Source organism: Phacochoerus africanus, chromosome 10 (assembly GCF_016906955.1).
Source record: "Phacochoerus africanus isolate WHEZ1 chromosome 10, ROS_Pafr_v1, whole genome shotgun sequence".
In the NCBI taxonomy this organism is placed as follows: Eukaryota; Metazoa; Chordata; class Mammalia; order Artiodactyla; family Suidae; genus Phacochoerus; species Phacochoerus africanus.
In genome coordinates, this window is record NC_062553.1 from 6,053,487 (window position 1) to 6,070,017 (window position 16,531).

Below are 16,531 nucleotides of genomic sequence, written 5' to 3' on the forward strand. Positions count from 1 at the left end.
CCACCACAGCCTTCTCTGTGCAGCGCTCTTTTTGTCCTTGTCCGTTTCTGCCTTGTCTTCTGCCTGGTGGGTTATTAGCCTGGTCATCTGGATGAGATTTTAGTTTTCTTAGGCTCCAGGACTGTGTCTGGGTCAACTTGCCTTTGGAAACACCGTGCACAACTCCAGGGTGGCCCAAATTCCTGCTCTGAAAGTGGTTGTTTTAGGGAGCTTCATGCCTTTGTGACTCTGAAGGGCAATGAACCCAGTGCCATATCAAACAAATAAGAATGAAATGTTAAGTGGAGGCTGTTGACTTAAACAGGCTAAAAAGATCACACACACAGGCTTTTGACCTCTGTTTTCCTGTGGTGGCAGGATCCTTCCTCTGTCTCTCCCTCCCCTTCTCACCCTCCCATCCATCTGTCCTTCCTTCCTCCCTTCTTCCTTCCTCCTCATCCAGCCCTTCCTTTCTCCGTCACCCTCTCTGTTCCCTCCTTCCTCCCTCCTTTTCCTTCTCCCTACCTCCTCTCATCCTTTCCTCCTCTCTCCCTCTCTCCTTCCCCCTCCCTCCCCCCTTCTTCCTCATTCTTCGCTCCTCTCTCTCTCTCCTTCCAGGGAGACTCTAGGTATTGGGGTCCCAGTTAATGGGTGAATGGTGGTGCCATTCCCAAGACTGGGAGGACAGGGGGAGGGGTGGGGATGCAGAATCAGGGTCCCTCTTGTGGACGTGTTACCTGTAAGGCGTCCATGAGACCCCAACATGAGCTAGAGTGAATGAGGCAATGCAGAGAGAGCACGCAGCAGGTGTCTAGTCAATGGTGGGGCTGTGTAGGCACTCAGCAAGATGCCCCAGAATAATGTAACTCATCAAGGAAGGTACACGGGTGATGGAAGTGGTGCCCTGGAAGCCTTGACTTGACATCTCAGCTCTGTCACCCTCACCCGTCTGAGCCCTGGTTTCCTCATCAGTAAAATAAGAATCCTGCTGCCTCTCAGGGAGGAGCTGGGAGATGTGGCGTGAACGCAGTTTGCAAAGCGCTGTTCATCCTGTAAATGAGCTGCGGTTTATCAGAGAAGCAAGAGGGTAATTGTCCCAAAAGGACACCAGGAAGCACTGGTGCCGAGGGACATGTCTTCAGCCCCAGCAGAGGTTTTCCCTGGAATCATAGCTGGAAAGACAGGTTTGACTCAGCGCTGCCCTGGCCCCTGTGATGGTCTCAGCCATCTGGGGCTCTGAGAAAGAGCCAGCCTGTGGAGTTCCGGGCACAGAGGTTTCCCAGAGAAAGTTTCTGGGTCTTGCTACTGGCTAGAAGGCACTTCTTTGACCAGGAAACATTCTATCTCAGCTACTGGGTGTGAGAAAGTGAAGGCTTTCTTTGGAACAAAAAACAACAACCTATTTTTAAAAAATCAGGTGTTCCTGTTGTGCCTCAGCAGGTTAGGAAACCGACTAGTATCCATGAGGATGTAGGTTTGATCCCTGGCCTCGCTCAGTGGGTTAAGGACCCAGCATTGCCGTGAGCTGTGGTGTAGGTCACAGCCATGGCTCGAATCCCGAGTTGCTGTGGCTGTGGTGTAGGCCAGCAGCTCCTATTCAACCCCTAGCCTGGGAACTTCCATGTGCCGCGTGTGCAGCCTGAAAAAGAAAAAAAAATCAGTAGAAATGATGGATTATTCATCCAGATCATCTATTTACTAAGTAAAGAGATTGATTTCTTGTGGAAGAAGTGGCAGCAGCGGGAATATCTGGTACCAGCCCGTTGTATGCAGTGACATGAAAACCCAGTGAATAGCTGTTCCATCCGATTAATTACGGGGGTCTTGTTTCTGTTCTGTTTCTAGTCTTTTAAAAGACCAAAATGGGGAAGGTAGGTTTTTTTCCCTTGTTTCTGGTCTGACTCAAGCCTGGAGAAGTGCTATTCACACAAAATCATGGCAGTGACGACAACAAGACTAATAGCCAGGTTTATGAGGGTGTGTTTGGAATGCCAGTGCGTTAAGAGGCATTGTCCCAGTTTTTGTCACGATGATGCTTTCTTTGTGTGAGTGAATAATACCAATCCGCTCCTTTTATGAGATCAGATTTTTATAAGAGTGCTTTTCACTTAAACTGAGGCACATCCTGGAGTTCCTGTTGTGGCTCCGTGGATTACGAGCCCGACAAGGATCCATGAGGATGCAGGTTCGATCCCTGGCCTCTCTCAGTGGATTAAAGAAAGATCCAGCATTTCTGTGAGCTCTGGCGTAGGATACAAATGCAGCTTGGATCCAGTGTTACTGTGGCTGTGGTGCAGGCTGGCAGCTGCAGCTATGGTTGGACCCCCTAGCCTGGGAACTTCCGTGTGCTGCAGGTGTGGCCCTAAAAAGGGGGAAAAAAATGAGGCACATCCATGCATATGGCATGCTGCATCTCTGTCCAGCATATCGTCCTTGGAAAAGGGCTGCTCAGAATGCTGTGTTCCTTGTCCCCAAGGGGCTAGAAGTAAAGGGGCAGACGGAGCTGCTTTTGTAAGATGTGCCCAGGGCAGGTGGCTGTATAAGCTGTAGCGATTAAGATCAAGACACAGTGATGGGTTTTGGAAACAAGCCATCCCCATGTGTGAGAAGGTGAAGGCTGCTAAAGGAGATGGTTCCAACAGACTCACAGACAGAGAGTGAGACTCACAGTTGCCAATTTGATGGGAGAGGGATGGACTGGGGGTTTGGGGTTAATAGACTTAGAACAGATAGACAATGAGGTCCTACTGCACAGCACAGGGCACTGTACCAATATCCTGGGATAACCCATAAGGGAAAGGAACATAAGGAAGAATCTCTATGTGTGTGTAACTAAGTCATTTTGCTGTACAGAAGAAGTTAGCACAACATTGTAAATCAACTCTACTTCAACAAAACTTTAAAAATGAAAGAAAGAGAAGTTCCCGTTGGTGGTTAACAAGCCCGACGAGGAACCATGAGGTTGTGGGTTCGATCCCTGGCCTCGCTCAGTGGGTTAAGGATCTGGCATTGCCTTGAGCTGTGGTGTAGTTTGCAGACATGGCTCAGATCCCATGTGGCTGTGGTGTAGGCTGGCAGCTGCAGCTCCAATTCGACTGCTAGCCTGGGAACCTCCATGTGCCACGAATGCGGGCCTAGAAAAAAAAGAGAGAGAGAGAGAAATAGACTGACTAAAGGCTCAGATAATAGTATTGTGTAGCAATAAAGTAGTGCTTTTCTGTTTTGTTTTGTTTTGTTTTGTTCATTTTTCTGGTTTTTTGCTTTTCTTGCTTTTAAGGGCCGCAAATGCAGCATATGGAAATTCCCAGGCTACGGGCTGAATCAGAGCTGCAGCTGCTGGCCTACACCACAGTCACAGCAACACCAGATTGGAGCTGTGTCTGACCTACACCACTGCTCTTGGCAACACCGGATCCTTAATTTCCTGAGCAAGGTCAGGGATCAGACCTGCATCCTCTTGGATCCTAATGGGGTTCGTTACTGCTGAGCCACGACAGGAACTCCAATAAAGTGTTTTTAATTAAGGGATGGATATGGGGTTTAAAAAATTTTTTGCGTTAGACTATTGGTTGGACTATTGGTTCTTTGAAGACATAATGTTATTGCACACTTAATAAATTATGGCACAGTGTGAATAGAATCTTTTTATGCTTTAGGAAACCAATAAGTAAATCAACTACCTGAGGTGATAATGCTTAGTTTTTAAAAAATCAGCCATACTTGGAGTTCCCATTGTGGCGCAGCGGAAGCAAATCTGACTAGCATCCATGAGGACACAGGGTCAATCCCTGGCGTTGCTCAGTGGGTCAAGGATCTGGCATTGCCGTGAGCTGCGGTGTAGATTACAGACGCGACTCAGATCCCGAGTTGCTGTGGCTCTGGCATAGGTCGGCAGCTGCAGCTCTGATCAGACCCCTAGCCTCCATATGCATGGATGCCGCCCTAAAAGGACAAAAGACCAAAAAAAAAAAAAAAAAGAAAAAGAAAAAGAAAATAAGTAAATTAATTAATAAAATAAAAAATCAGCTATATTTTAATTCAAGAAAAAGAGAGAGATTTCCACCTACACGGGTGAAGAGGGTGGGGGATGGTGGCTGAGAGCAGAGGAGTGGGGGTGGGGAAGGCTGCAGGACCCTGGGATGTAACCACCCTTCCTGCGCCCAGGGTGCCCACAGTCTGAGGCACAGAGAAGTGAAGTGATTACTCAAGGGCATCAACTGTAATAAGTGGAAGAAAAAGGACTTGAAGCCAGGCAGTCAGCCTCGACCACTGCACTCTCCCTGCTGTCTTTTTGTAGCGTAATTGATTTTTGTCAATGTGGGAGGTGATATTATAAGACCAAGTTTAGTGATCATGCTAATCAATTCTCCTACGTCTTATGTGGTGTCTACCAAATCTCCCACTTTATTTTTTTTTTTAAGTAGCTATGAAGTATACACAGCAAAACAATTTTATTTGGTCTATTTGCTTATTCTGTTTTCTTTTCTTCATACGCGATGTTTTGTTTCCATGTGTAGTGATGACGGTAAGAGGATGCTTTATCCTAGTTATGACGTTAATATCAAGTCCCACGTGATCTGATATTAATGTTGCTCCCCTCCTTTCTTTTCACGGGCACTGTCTGCTTCCTCTTTGTCCACTCCCTTATTTTCTACTCTCATTGCTTAGTTAAGAGTGTGTTTCAGATAAAGAACATATAGCTGGGTTTTGTTTTTCATTCAATACTCCTATCCTTGTTGACTCATGGGAGACTTAGGTCATTCTAATTGTAATGATTTAGGAGTTCCCTGGTGGCTCAGTGGGTTAAGGCTTTTGTCACTGTAATAGCTCCGATCACTGCTATGGCACAAGTCCAGTTCCTGGCCTGGGAACTTCTTCATGCCTCGTGGCAAAAAAAAAAAGAAATGTAATTGTATTGATTTATATCCAGGACTTTATTATTTCTATTTTTCTTTATGATGATTATAATAATTTATTTTACACATTGTTGCCTCATTTGCCCTTTTTGTGTATTTGCTTTTTCGAGCACTTGAACATTTTATTTGTTTTTCTTGTCCATTAATGGCTAATTTCTCTTTTCTCAGTCTCCTAATTAGATGCATATGACACCATTCTTTTTTTCTTTTTTATTAAAGTATAATTAATTTACAGTGTTGTGCCAATTTCTACTGTACAGCATAGTGATCCAGTCATATATGTAATACATTCTTTTTCTCATACTATCTTCCGTCATGTTCTATATTATCTGAAAACAAAATACCAAACAATTTTCCTCAAACATTGCTTTCTGTTCCAAGAGCCTCCCACTTCCTCTCTAGTCCAGTGAGATAAGACCTTGAGAATACATTTATTTCCAGAGTTCCCATTGTGGCTCAGTGGGTTAAGAACCCGCTGGTGAGCTGTGGTGCAGGTTGCAGATGCAGCTGGAATCTGGCGTTGCTGTGGCTGTGGTGTAGGCTGGCAGGTGCAGCGCGATTCGACCACTAGCCTGGGAACTTCCATAATGCTTCAGGTGCAGCTCTTAAAAAAAGAATGCATTTGTCTCCCCCTTTTCCTCCAGGTGTCTCTTTACCATGAGAACTTTGAAAGGTTTTTCATCTCTACTCCTTACTCAGTCCATCCCCAACTTTATTCTGAATCCAGTCTTCAAAGAGCATGTAAATGATGCATTTCCAGCTTATCTTCATACATTTGAATTTAACTTCTCTTTTCTTGTTTTCTATTAATCTATTTATTTATCTACTGGACTATTATCCATTCACTCATTCACCCATCCGTTCATCCATTCATTTATCATCCATCCATCCATCATCCATCCATTCGTCTATATCCACCCATCCATCCATTCGTCTATATCCACCCATCCATCCATTCGTCTATATCCACCCATCCATCCATTCGTCTATATCCACCCATCCATCACCCACCCATTTACAGCCCCTCCATCACTTCCTCCTTTCCTTCTTCCTTCCATCATACATCTACCTACCTCTTCAATCTATCGCAAAGTTAATTGCTCACTATTGTTTCCTCTCTTTTTAAAGAGGACTCCCCCCCTAATCCACTGGTTGCTTGGTTAAAGTCCTTTGTTAGATGAGTTATGTGGGTGATATTTTTCTCCCATCCCCCCTTTTTTTTCCTGTTCAACTGTCCCCTTCTCAGAGAATCCTTTTCTGACCACCATCATCAACCTCAGACTGCTTTCCTGCTTTGCCTGTCTTTTCTTTTCTTTTTATCTTTTTAGGGCTGTACCCACGGCTTATGGAGGTTCCCAGGCTAGGGATCTAATCGGAGCTGTAGCCACCGGCCTACACCACAGCCACAGCAATGCCAGATCTGAGCCACGTCTGTGACCTATACCACAGCTCACAGCAATACCAGATCCTTGACCCGCTGAGGGAGGCTGGGGATTGAACCTGCAACAGTCAGTTTCGTTTCCGCTGCGCCCTGCTTTGTTTTCTGCCTGCACTTAGCACTTCCTGATATTTCATCTATGTTTATTTTTCTTTTTTTAATTTTTATTTGATGATTTTTTTTCCCATTACAGCTGGTTTACAGTGTTCTGTCAATTTTCTGCTGCACAGCAAGGTGACCCAGTCACACACATAAACATTCCTTTTTCTCATGTTATCAGGCTCCATCATAAGTGACTAGATATAGTTCCCAGGGCTAAACAGCAGGATCTCATTGCTTATCCATTCCAAAGGCAATAGTTTGCATCTATTAACCCCAAATTCCCAGTCCCTCCCCCTCCCTCCACCTCCCCCTGGGCAACCACGAATCTATTCTCCATGTCCATGAGTTTCTTTTCTGTGGAAAGATTCATTTGTGCTGTATATTAGATTCTAGATATGTGACATCATATGGTATTTGTCTTTCTCTTTCTGACTTACTTCACTCAGTATGAGTCTCTAGTTCCATCCATGTTGCTGCAAATGGCATTATTTTGTTCTTTTTTATGGCTGAGTAGTGTTCCCCTGTGTATGTATACCACATCTTCTTAATCCATTCATCTGTCAATGGACATTCAGGTTGTTTCCATATCTTGGCTATGGTGAATAGTGCTGCAATGAACATACGGGTGCATGTGTCTTTTTCAAGGAAAGTTTTGTCCAGATATATATTTTTCTTTCTTCCTCACTAGAATGGTAAACTCACCAAGGGCAGGTGAGTAATTTTATTGACATTTTTATATCCCAAGGGGCCTGGACCATAGTAGAACAACAAATAGTTATCAGACAATTATATTTGGAATATCTTCAAATATATTCCTGTCTTTTGCCTGGACAAGTGGGCGCATCTTGGCCCAGAATAGGGTTCTTGAGCTGCAGTCCTTTCTTTGCAGTGGGCTCTAGCTACTCTTCCACTGGCTTTTGGTTTCCCACGATGAAGATGAGAAGTCTTTTTTGTTTGAAGGTTTGTTTGTTTGGTTTTTAGGGCTGCATATGGAAGTTCCCAGGCTAGGTGTTGAATCAGAGCTACAGCTGCCAATCTACGACACAGCCACAGAAATTCGTGATCCGAACTGTCTCTGCAACCTACACCACAGCTCACGACAATGATCCTTAACCCACCGAGTGAGGCCAGGGATGGAACCAGCATCCCCATGGATATTAGGCGATTTGTTTCCACTGCGCTGCAATGGGGACTCCCCAGATGAAAAATCTGGTGCCAGCTCATCTCTCTCTATATTTTGTGCAAACCTCAGCTCATGCAATGTTTTATGTGTGTATTTTTGTTTTTTCAGCAACCTTGTTTACTTTGAGCCCCTGGCAAAGTGCCTCATGCATAGTAGAAATATTTGTCTTAGAAATAAATGGATGGAAGGATGGATGAAGGAAGGAGGCATGTGATCTATTTAATCACAGCCCTCTTGAAATGTCAGTGACAAACAGCAGTGGCTCTCAAGGTGGGGTCCCAGACCAACAGACACAGCCCCACCTAGGAACTCGTTTGAGATGCAAATTTTGGGGCCCGACCCCAGCCCTATTGAATCAGAAACTCTGGGGGCGGAACCTGGCAGTCTGTTCCGGGTGGAAGGCAAATGGAAGTTCCCAGGCTAGGAGTGGAATCTGATGCCAGCCAGCCTATGCAGCAGCCACATCAACGAGGGATCCGAGCTTTATCTGCAAACCTACACCACAGCTCTCAGCAATGCCAGATCCTTAACCCACTGAGGGAGGCCAGGGAGCTAACCTGCATCTTCCTGGATATTAGTCGGATTTGTTTCCAGTGCACCACGACGGGAACTCCCTCTCCAGGTGATTCCTGATGCAGGCTCACGTTTGAGGACCACTGCTGTGGACCAATCTTTTTACACAGGTGGGAAAACTGAGGCTAGGAGCTTGGAAGTGGCCTGTCTGAGCTCACACGTCTGTCAGGGGCACAGCTGGGTCCTTGTAGTTGCAGCCTTCGCCCTTGCCGCCCTGCCAGGCTGCCTCACCTCATCTTGCTATTTCTTTCTCTCTCTCTTTTTTGGGTCTTTTTGCCATTTCTTGGGCTGCTCCCGCAGCATATGGAGTTTCCCAGGCTAGGGGTCGAATTGGAGCTGTAGCCACCGGCCTACACCAGAACCACAGCAACAAGGGATCCGAGCCGAGTCTGCGACCTACACCACAGCTCATGGCAACGCCGGAGCTGAGAAAGGCCAGGGATCGAACCTGCAACCTCATGGTTCCTAGTCAGATTCGTTAACCACTGAGCCACGACAAGAACTCCTTGCTATTTCTCTTTGCAATCAGCACCAACCAGGCATTTGTCAGACCACATCAAAGCCCTGGGATTGAATGTCTATTCTTACGACGTCTCTGATTTCACAGGGGGTTTTCCAGGATTTTAAAAAAAGGTGACTTAGACTTGCTTCTAAGGCTTTGCGTGATGGAAAGCAGCCAGGAGGCTGCATTGCTGCTTACTGGAGGCTTCTCAGCCGGAGTGGTAACGCTAGAGCTCCCTGGTACCACACAGCCGTCACACGCCGTCTAGTTTCCTCTCTTTCGTGGGAGCGCACGTGTGAATGGCGGTGAATGTTGGCCCAGAAGAGGGATTCCGGGCTTTGACACTGACCAAGCCCCCGTGAGCATTGTGTTTTTCTTGCTAACGGCTTCACTTGGTTACAAGTTTCTTTTTAAAACATTCTGCGTGGTCCTTCCCAGGCTTTTATTCATGTGCATGTTTTTGTTTGTTTTTATTTTTTGTCAACTGGACATACCATCAAAGAACATGTCTTCATTCCACCTAGCAAAGCCCTTTCCATGCCCCTTCCCTATCCCTGAAAAATAATAATAGTAAGCTTTCTGTTTTACAAAAGCGTTGCGAAGACAGTACAGAAAGTCCTGGTATATCCCTCACTTTTCTTCTTTAGAGAGCCGGGCTTGGGCATCAGAGAATGGAGATTTTTGAGCCAAACAGTAGCACTTTTAGACTGATCATTTTCGGGGTGTGGGTGGGAAGCTCCTAGAGGACTTCTGCTGTTTTGGCCAAACGTTATTGACTGTGCATTACTTATCAGATCCTGGGATATGCTCGGGGTGGGTGCCATGCTCAATAGGAAACAGCATTGTCGTCTAGTTTCAGCTTATCAAGCCAATGGTGCACTTTGTTTTATATATATATATTTTTTCAAATGTTTATTTGTGATAAAATACACATCACACATAACTTGCCAATTTAATCGTTTTAAGTGTACATTTCTGTAGTGTTAAGTACATTCACATTGGGAATTAATTACAATTCATCGCCAGCCCTCTCCCATCTTATAAAACTAAAACTCTGTACTTGTAAATAACTCCCCCTCTCCCCCCAACCCCAGCCTCTGACAACTACCATTTCACTTTCTGTCTCTATGAATTTGAGTTTAACTTCTCTGAGGAACCTTGTGTAGGTAGCAGTAGCATCCGGCATTTGTCTTTTTGTGAATGGCTTGTTTCTCTTGGCATAACGTCCTCAAGGTTCACCCATGTTGTAGCATGTGTCAGAATGCCCTGCCTTTTTGAAGCCGAATCTTATTCCATTGTAGGGATGTGCCAACGCTTTGTTTATCCATCCGTCAGTGGACACTTGAGTTGCTTCCATCATTTGGCTCTTGCGAGTAAGGCTGCCATGAATGGATGTGTGCATATCCTTTTGTGTTCCTGCTTTTAATTCTTGTGGCTATAAACCCAGAAGTGGAGTTGCTGGACCATGGGGAATTACGGTTATTCATTTTTAAGAAACTGCCCTGATGTTTTCATTCCATTTTACATTCCCATCAAGAGTATGAAGGGTTCCAGGAGTTCCCGTCATGGCGGTGCAGTGGTTAACGAACCTGACTAGGAACCATGAGGCTGCGGGTTCGATCCCTGTCCTTGCTCAGTGGGTTGAGGATCCGGCATTGCTGTGAGCTGTGGTGTAAGTCACAGACCTGGCTTGGATCCCACGTTACTGTGGCTGTGGAGTAGGCCAGCGGCTACAGCTCTGATTAGACCCCTAGCCTGGGAACCTCCATATGCCGTGGGTGCAGCCCCAGAAAAGGCAAAAAGACCAAAAAAAAAAAAGAGTACAAAGGGCTCTGATTTCTCCATATCTTAGCCAGTGTTTGTCATTTTCCTTCCTCTTCCCCTCCCCTTCCTTCCTCCCTCCCGACCCTCCTTCTTCTTCCCACTCTCTCTCTCTTTCTCTCTCTCTCTTATTTTTGGGTAGCGTTCATCTTAATGCATGTGATTTGGTATTTCATTGTGATTTTCATTTTCATTTTCCTAACGATTAGTGATGTTGAGCATCTTTTCATGTGTTAATTACCCATTTATATATATTCTTTGGAGAAATGTCTATTTAAGTCCTTGGCTCTTTTTTAAATTGTCCCCCCCCCCGCCTTGGTTAAATTGTGGTTCTCTTTAGAATCTGGATACTAACGCTGTATCAGCTACATGATTTACAAGTATTTTCTCCCATTCTGTGAGTTAATAGTATCTGCTGATGCATACATTTTTTTTTTTTCGTGGTGATGAGTCCCGTCTACTATTTTTTTTTAAACTTCTGTGGCTCGTGCTTTTGGTGCCCTACCCAGTAAATCATTGCCAACCCAAGGCTGTAATGATTTTCCCCTCTGTTCTCACGTGCGTGCATTTCCTCCTCCCACCCCCCAATTTAGGGAGCATCACGTTGTTTGCTGTCATTACTGTCCTCCTGGGATGCCTTAAAATCGGGTACTTCGTGGGATTTTCGGCGTGTTTATCAGCCACCGAAGGAGTTTTCCCCGTCACACATGCGGTCCACACCCTGCTGCAGGTAAACCACGCGGGGTTTGCTGCCGTTGCCTTGGCTCCTGTACGTGCCCCTGACCGTGGGTAAAGCAGTCCTCCAGCTGCTTCCCTGCAAAGCGCGGCTCTGTGTCCCCTTGGCTGTTCTTGGGGGAATCTTTTTTTTAATTAAATGTTTTGTTATTCATGTCTAGCTGATTGACAATGTGATGCCAATTTCTGCTCTAGAGCAAAGCGACCCGGTCCTGCATATGTATGCGTTCTTTTTCTCGTACTATCTTCTAGTGTGTTCTAGCCCAAGAGATTACATAGAGTTCTCTGTGCTGCTGTACATGTCGGCATCTTAAGGGGTAGAACCTACATTGAGGAAGAGTCAAGGGTCCACCAGAATAGGCTTATATAACAGCTTTATTGAGATAGAATCCCCCGGGGCCCCACAATTCACTGATTTAAAGTGTACAGGTGAGTGGTTTAGTGGATTCAGGGGCTTGTGCCTCCATCGCCACAGTCCACTTGAGAACGTTTTCATCACCCCCAAATAAATTTTATGCCATTCCAGTCACTCCTCTGAGTTTCTGAAACACTTTTTTATTTTTTGGCTTGTGGATTAAACTCTTTAGCAATGTATGAGAGGTTCTTTCTCAACATGGGTCACCTTGGCATAGCTAAGAAGTAAGGATTTGGTATATAATTTAAATCTATAGTTTAGAATCTGAAAAATCTCATGTTTGAAAACAATCTTAGATGAGCCTCGAGTGTAGCTCCCATCCTGGGTAATGGCCCGCGGAGTTGCAATGACAATAAATATAACGACTAGTATTTCTATCCAGCTTTGGAGTATGCAAGGTGCTTTTCACTTGTCCCTTCGTGTAATGCTTCCAAGGGCTCCACAAAAACAATGATCAGATTGTCGCACTCATTTCTGAGGAAGGAGGTGAAGGTCAGAGAGGGCAAGTGACTTGCCCCCAGTCACAGCCAAGATGTGATGAGTCTTCACCCTGGCAGACCATGAACTTGGTCCTGTGATGCTGTTATGGTTCAAAACATTTTTGGATTCCTGGTTTAGGAATGACCTTCAGGACCGAGTTCTCACCCCTCAATGCCAACGATGCCATTTTTAAATCTTGGTCTTTCATAAAAAGTGGTCGCCACTCTCTGTACCCGGGTGACTGCCAGTCAGCTCTTGGTGACCTTACAATGTTTCTTGAGATCAAATGCATTCTCACCAGTGAAGCTCTCAGAGAGGATGTGCCAGACCAGCTTGGCAGCAGGGAGCCGTGGTGAACCAGGGCAGTGACTTCAGGGAGACGGGTTTGAAGGGGTCCCCTGGCATTTTGAGAATAGTTATCGGCTGGATTGCATCCCCTAAATTTATATGTTGAAATCCTAACCTCCAGGACCTCAGAATTTGACTGTGTTTGGAGCTAGGGTCTTTTTTGGTAATTATTTATTTTTATTAAAGTGTAGTTGAATTGCCATTGTGGCTCAGTGGTAGTGCACCTGACTGGTATCCACAGGGACGTGGGTTCGATCCCTGGCCTCGCTCAGTGGGTTAAGGATCCGGTGTTGCTGTGGCTGTAGTGAGGGTGGCAGCTGTAGCTCAGATTCAACCCCTAGCCTGGAACCTCCATGTGCCTCAGGTGCGGCCCTAAAAAGACAAAAAAAAAAAAGTATAGTTGATTTACCGTGTTGGGCCAATTTCTGCTGTACAGCAAATGACCCAGTCACACATGTATATACATTTTTATCCTATTATCTTCCATCACGTTCTACCAAGAGGCTGGTTGTAGTTGCGTGTGCGATACTGCAGGACCTTGCTGCTTATCCATCCTAAATGTGACGGTTCGTCTCTGCTAACCTCGAACTCCCAGGCCATCCCTCCCCCACCCTGCCACCGGCAACCACAGTTTGTTCTCTGTGTCCTTGAGTTTGTTTCTGGTCTATAGATAGATTCATTCGTGCCATATTTTAGATTCCACATACAAGTGACAGCACACAGTATCTGTCTTTCTCTCTCTGACTTGCTTCACTTACTACGAGACGGAGACAGAGTCTTGACTGAGGTCATTAAGGCTGAGTGGGGTCACTAGCTGGGCCCTCATCCAGGACAACTGGTGTCTGCATGAGAAGAGGAGACAAGGACACAGACACAGCCTGAGGACAGTGAAGGAAGGTGGCCAGGTGCCAAGGAGAGAGGCCTTGGGGGGGGAACCAACCTGCCAGAACCCCCATCAAGGACGCCTGGCTTCTAGAACTGTGGGAAATTCATTTCGGTTGCTTGATGCCACCCAGTCTGTGGTACTTTGTTCTGAAAATGCGTAAATCAATACAAGAGTTAGCTGGCTATTTATTCCAGGGGCGTCCCATCCCATGAAGGCAGCTTTACAGCGATACCACGACAACTCGGGAAGCAACAGGGAGGCCACGGAGAACTTCCTTCCTCCCCCCCCATCTTTACCCCCCCCCCCCCGCCCCCCCTCCGCTTCCCCTTGGGGCAAACGCTGTTCTCAGGGAGTACAAGGGTGAAAAGTCTGTGCCCTACCAATCACAGAAACAGATGATGACAACCCTGGGGCCTGATGCTCTGCCAGAATCACCCCGTGAGCAGGGGAGGCCTCTCCTCGGTTTCGGGGTGCGGGGTGGTTTCTGCTAGGGAGCCCAGAGTGGTCAGTGAGAAGGGGTGTGGTGTGTCAGACTCCAGGACCTCGGCCATTTGGGGCTGTGCCTTCTTCTCCCCACGAGCCGGGGGAAGGTGTGTGGGCTGTAGGGAGGGGCGCGGGCGGTAGCGCGGGGCTCATAAGCAAAGACCCCGGTCAGACCGCCTGGCTCTGGGACATCGAGCAGCGTGACCTCGAGTAAAATACCTGACCCCTCTGGGCCTCCTGGGTCGCATCTGTCAAGGGCGTCCTTCAGGGGGTGTTGTGAGGGTTAGGGTGCTGTGTGTGCGCAAAGCCCTCTGCAGGGAGCGCTTGGTCCCGACTGATGGCCACTCCCCAAGCCCCGCCCCAAGGACGCCCTCAGCAGTCACAGCACAGATCACAGCACCGCATCCCCCCTAACCTGGAGGCCTCCCTCTGGTTCTCAGGGAGGTGCCCCGGAACCCCCGCCCCCACCCCCGCCCCATGGCGCTGCCGCCTGACATGAGGATAGTGAGTTGCTCCTCTTGAGCAGGGGGTGGGGGGTGGCGGGGTCCCTAACGTCCCCAACACCTCCCTCACCCTTTCTTTTCGGCTTCGTAGTCTCTCAAGTGTGCACATGTAGTCATGGCTTCCCCACTGATGCATCTTTCTTTCCCGGCTAGGTGTACTTTCTCTGGGGCCACGCAAAAGACGTCATCCAGTCTTTCAAAACCCTGGAAAGGTAAAACTCATGGGTAATTGCTTACATGTAGAAGTTCTTTCTTTCTTTCTTTTAAAGCATAGTTGGTTTACAGTGCTGTGCCAATTTCTGCTGTACAGCAAAGTGACCTGGTCATACATATACATACATTTTTTCTTATATTATTTTCCATCGTGTTCTGTCCCAAGAGATGGGTTATAGTTCCCTGTGCTGTGCAGCGGGACCTCATTGCTCATCCATTCTAAATGTAATAGTTTGCTTCTACTAACCCCAAACTCCCAGTCCATCCCGGTCACGTTGAAATTAATGTTCCTTTAAAAACAAAACTACGGCCATCTTGCTTGGGTTTTAAATATGAAACCGACTCTCCTTTTCATCTGACAAGCCAAGCCTTCACTTGTGGCCTGGAGAGGGGCCCCTCTGCCTTCAGCCTCTTCTGGGATGGCCCTGAAAGTAGGGTGGTGTGGGCTGAATTTCAGCTCTGCCATTTACACATGTTTTTACGAGCCTCAGTTTTCCTCATCTGTAAAATGGAGATAATAGCACACACAGCTGAACGAAGCAATTGACGTAAGCTTGTGCCTCGCACAGAACAAGGACTCAGGAAGTGTTGGCTGTATCTTTGCGGCCGTCCACTTCTCTCTTGGGATGATTGTGAGGGTCAAGGGAGAGAATCTGTAGGATAATGGGGTGAACAACCTAAATGCAAGGTGTTATGATCATGAAAGAAAGCCTCTGTGCACACATGCAGAGGAATCAAGGGATCACGATTTGCTCAGTAGAAAGATCCCTCGTTGTATGAACGAACTGTCACTGAGGAACAGAAATGTCCCCCAATACCATTTGAAATGGAAACTGCTGTTTAAGAGTGACTTATTGGAGTTCCTTGCAGTGGCTCTGTGGGTTAAGAAACTGACACAGTGTTTGTGAGGATGTGGGTTCGAGATCCCTGGCCTCCCTCAGTGTGTTAAGGATCCGACAATGCCTCCAGCTGCAGTGTAGGTCTCAGATGCAGCTCACGTCTGCAGCTTGGATCTCGCATTGCTGTGGCTGTGGTGTAGGCTGGCAGCTGCAACTCCGATTTGACCCCTAGCCTGGGAATTTCCATATGCCGAAGGTTCGGCCCTAAAAAGACAAAAAAAAAAAAAAAGTGCTTTTTTTCCTAATAAAACTTGTAAGGATACGGTGGAATTTAAACATCACCACAATGCCACTGTTAGGGACAGAATGTTTATGTTTCCCTAAAATGCATATGTCGAAGCCCTAACCTGATGGTATTAGGTGGTGCCTTTGAGCAGTAATTAGGTCATGAGGTCATGAGGGTGCAGCCCTCATATTGGGATTAGCATCCTTAAAGAAGAGGGAGAGACTCCATCTCTTTCTCTGGCTGAGCTCACCCAGCGGAAAGGCCACGTGCAGACTTGGTGACAGGCAGCCATCTGCGAGTCAGGAAGAGAGGCACCCCCGAAACTAACTCTGCTGGCACCTTGAACTTGGATGTCAATTCTCTAGAACTGTGAGAAATAAATATCTCATCTTTTGTTATAGCGGCCAGAGCTGACTAAAACAGCTGCTCCCTGGAGGTACCTGCTTTTAACATTTTGTTCCAGTCTTTTTTCCATGAACACACACACACACACACACATTTTTTTTTTCCTGCTTTCCGTGGTCCTGTTTTTTGTGCCGTGCTTTTTTGTTTTCTTGCTGTTCCATGGCATATGGAGTTCCTGGGCCAGGGATCTGATCTAGCCGCAGCTGTGACCTAGGCGGCAGCTGCAGCAAGGCTGGATCCTTAATCCTCTGAGCTGGACTGGGAATGGAACCTGCATCCCATCGCTCCAGAGATGCCACCGGATCCTGGTGCGCCACAGTGGGAATTCTCACTCTGCCTTTTCTCTTCATTTTGTGGTTAACGTTTCCCCCGCCAGTCTTTTTTTTTTTTTTTGTCTTTTTGATATTTCTTGGGCCGCTCCTGC

At 46.7% G+C, this 16,531-nt stretch overlaps 1 protein-coding gene across 1 annotated transcript in view; it reads left to right on the forward strand.

Moving 5' to 3' along the window:
- OTOP1 (otopetrin 1) overlaps positions 1–16,531 on the forward strand; it is a 35,902-nt gene that overhangs the window by 1,923 nt on the left and 17,448 nt on the right. The window contains exons 2-3 of the mRNA XM_047798796.1: positions 11,108–11,244; positions 14,518–14,576. Of these exons, the coding sequence (XP_047654752.1) occupies positions 11,108–11,244; positions 14,518–14,576 (196 nt within the window). The remainder of the gene's footprint in view (positions 1–11,107; positions 11,245–14,517; positions 14,577–16,531) is intronic.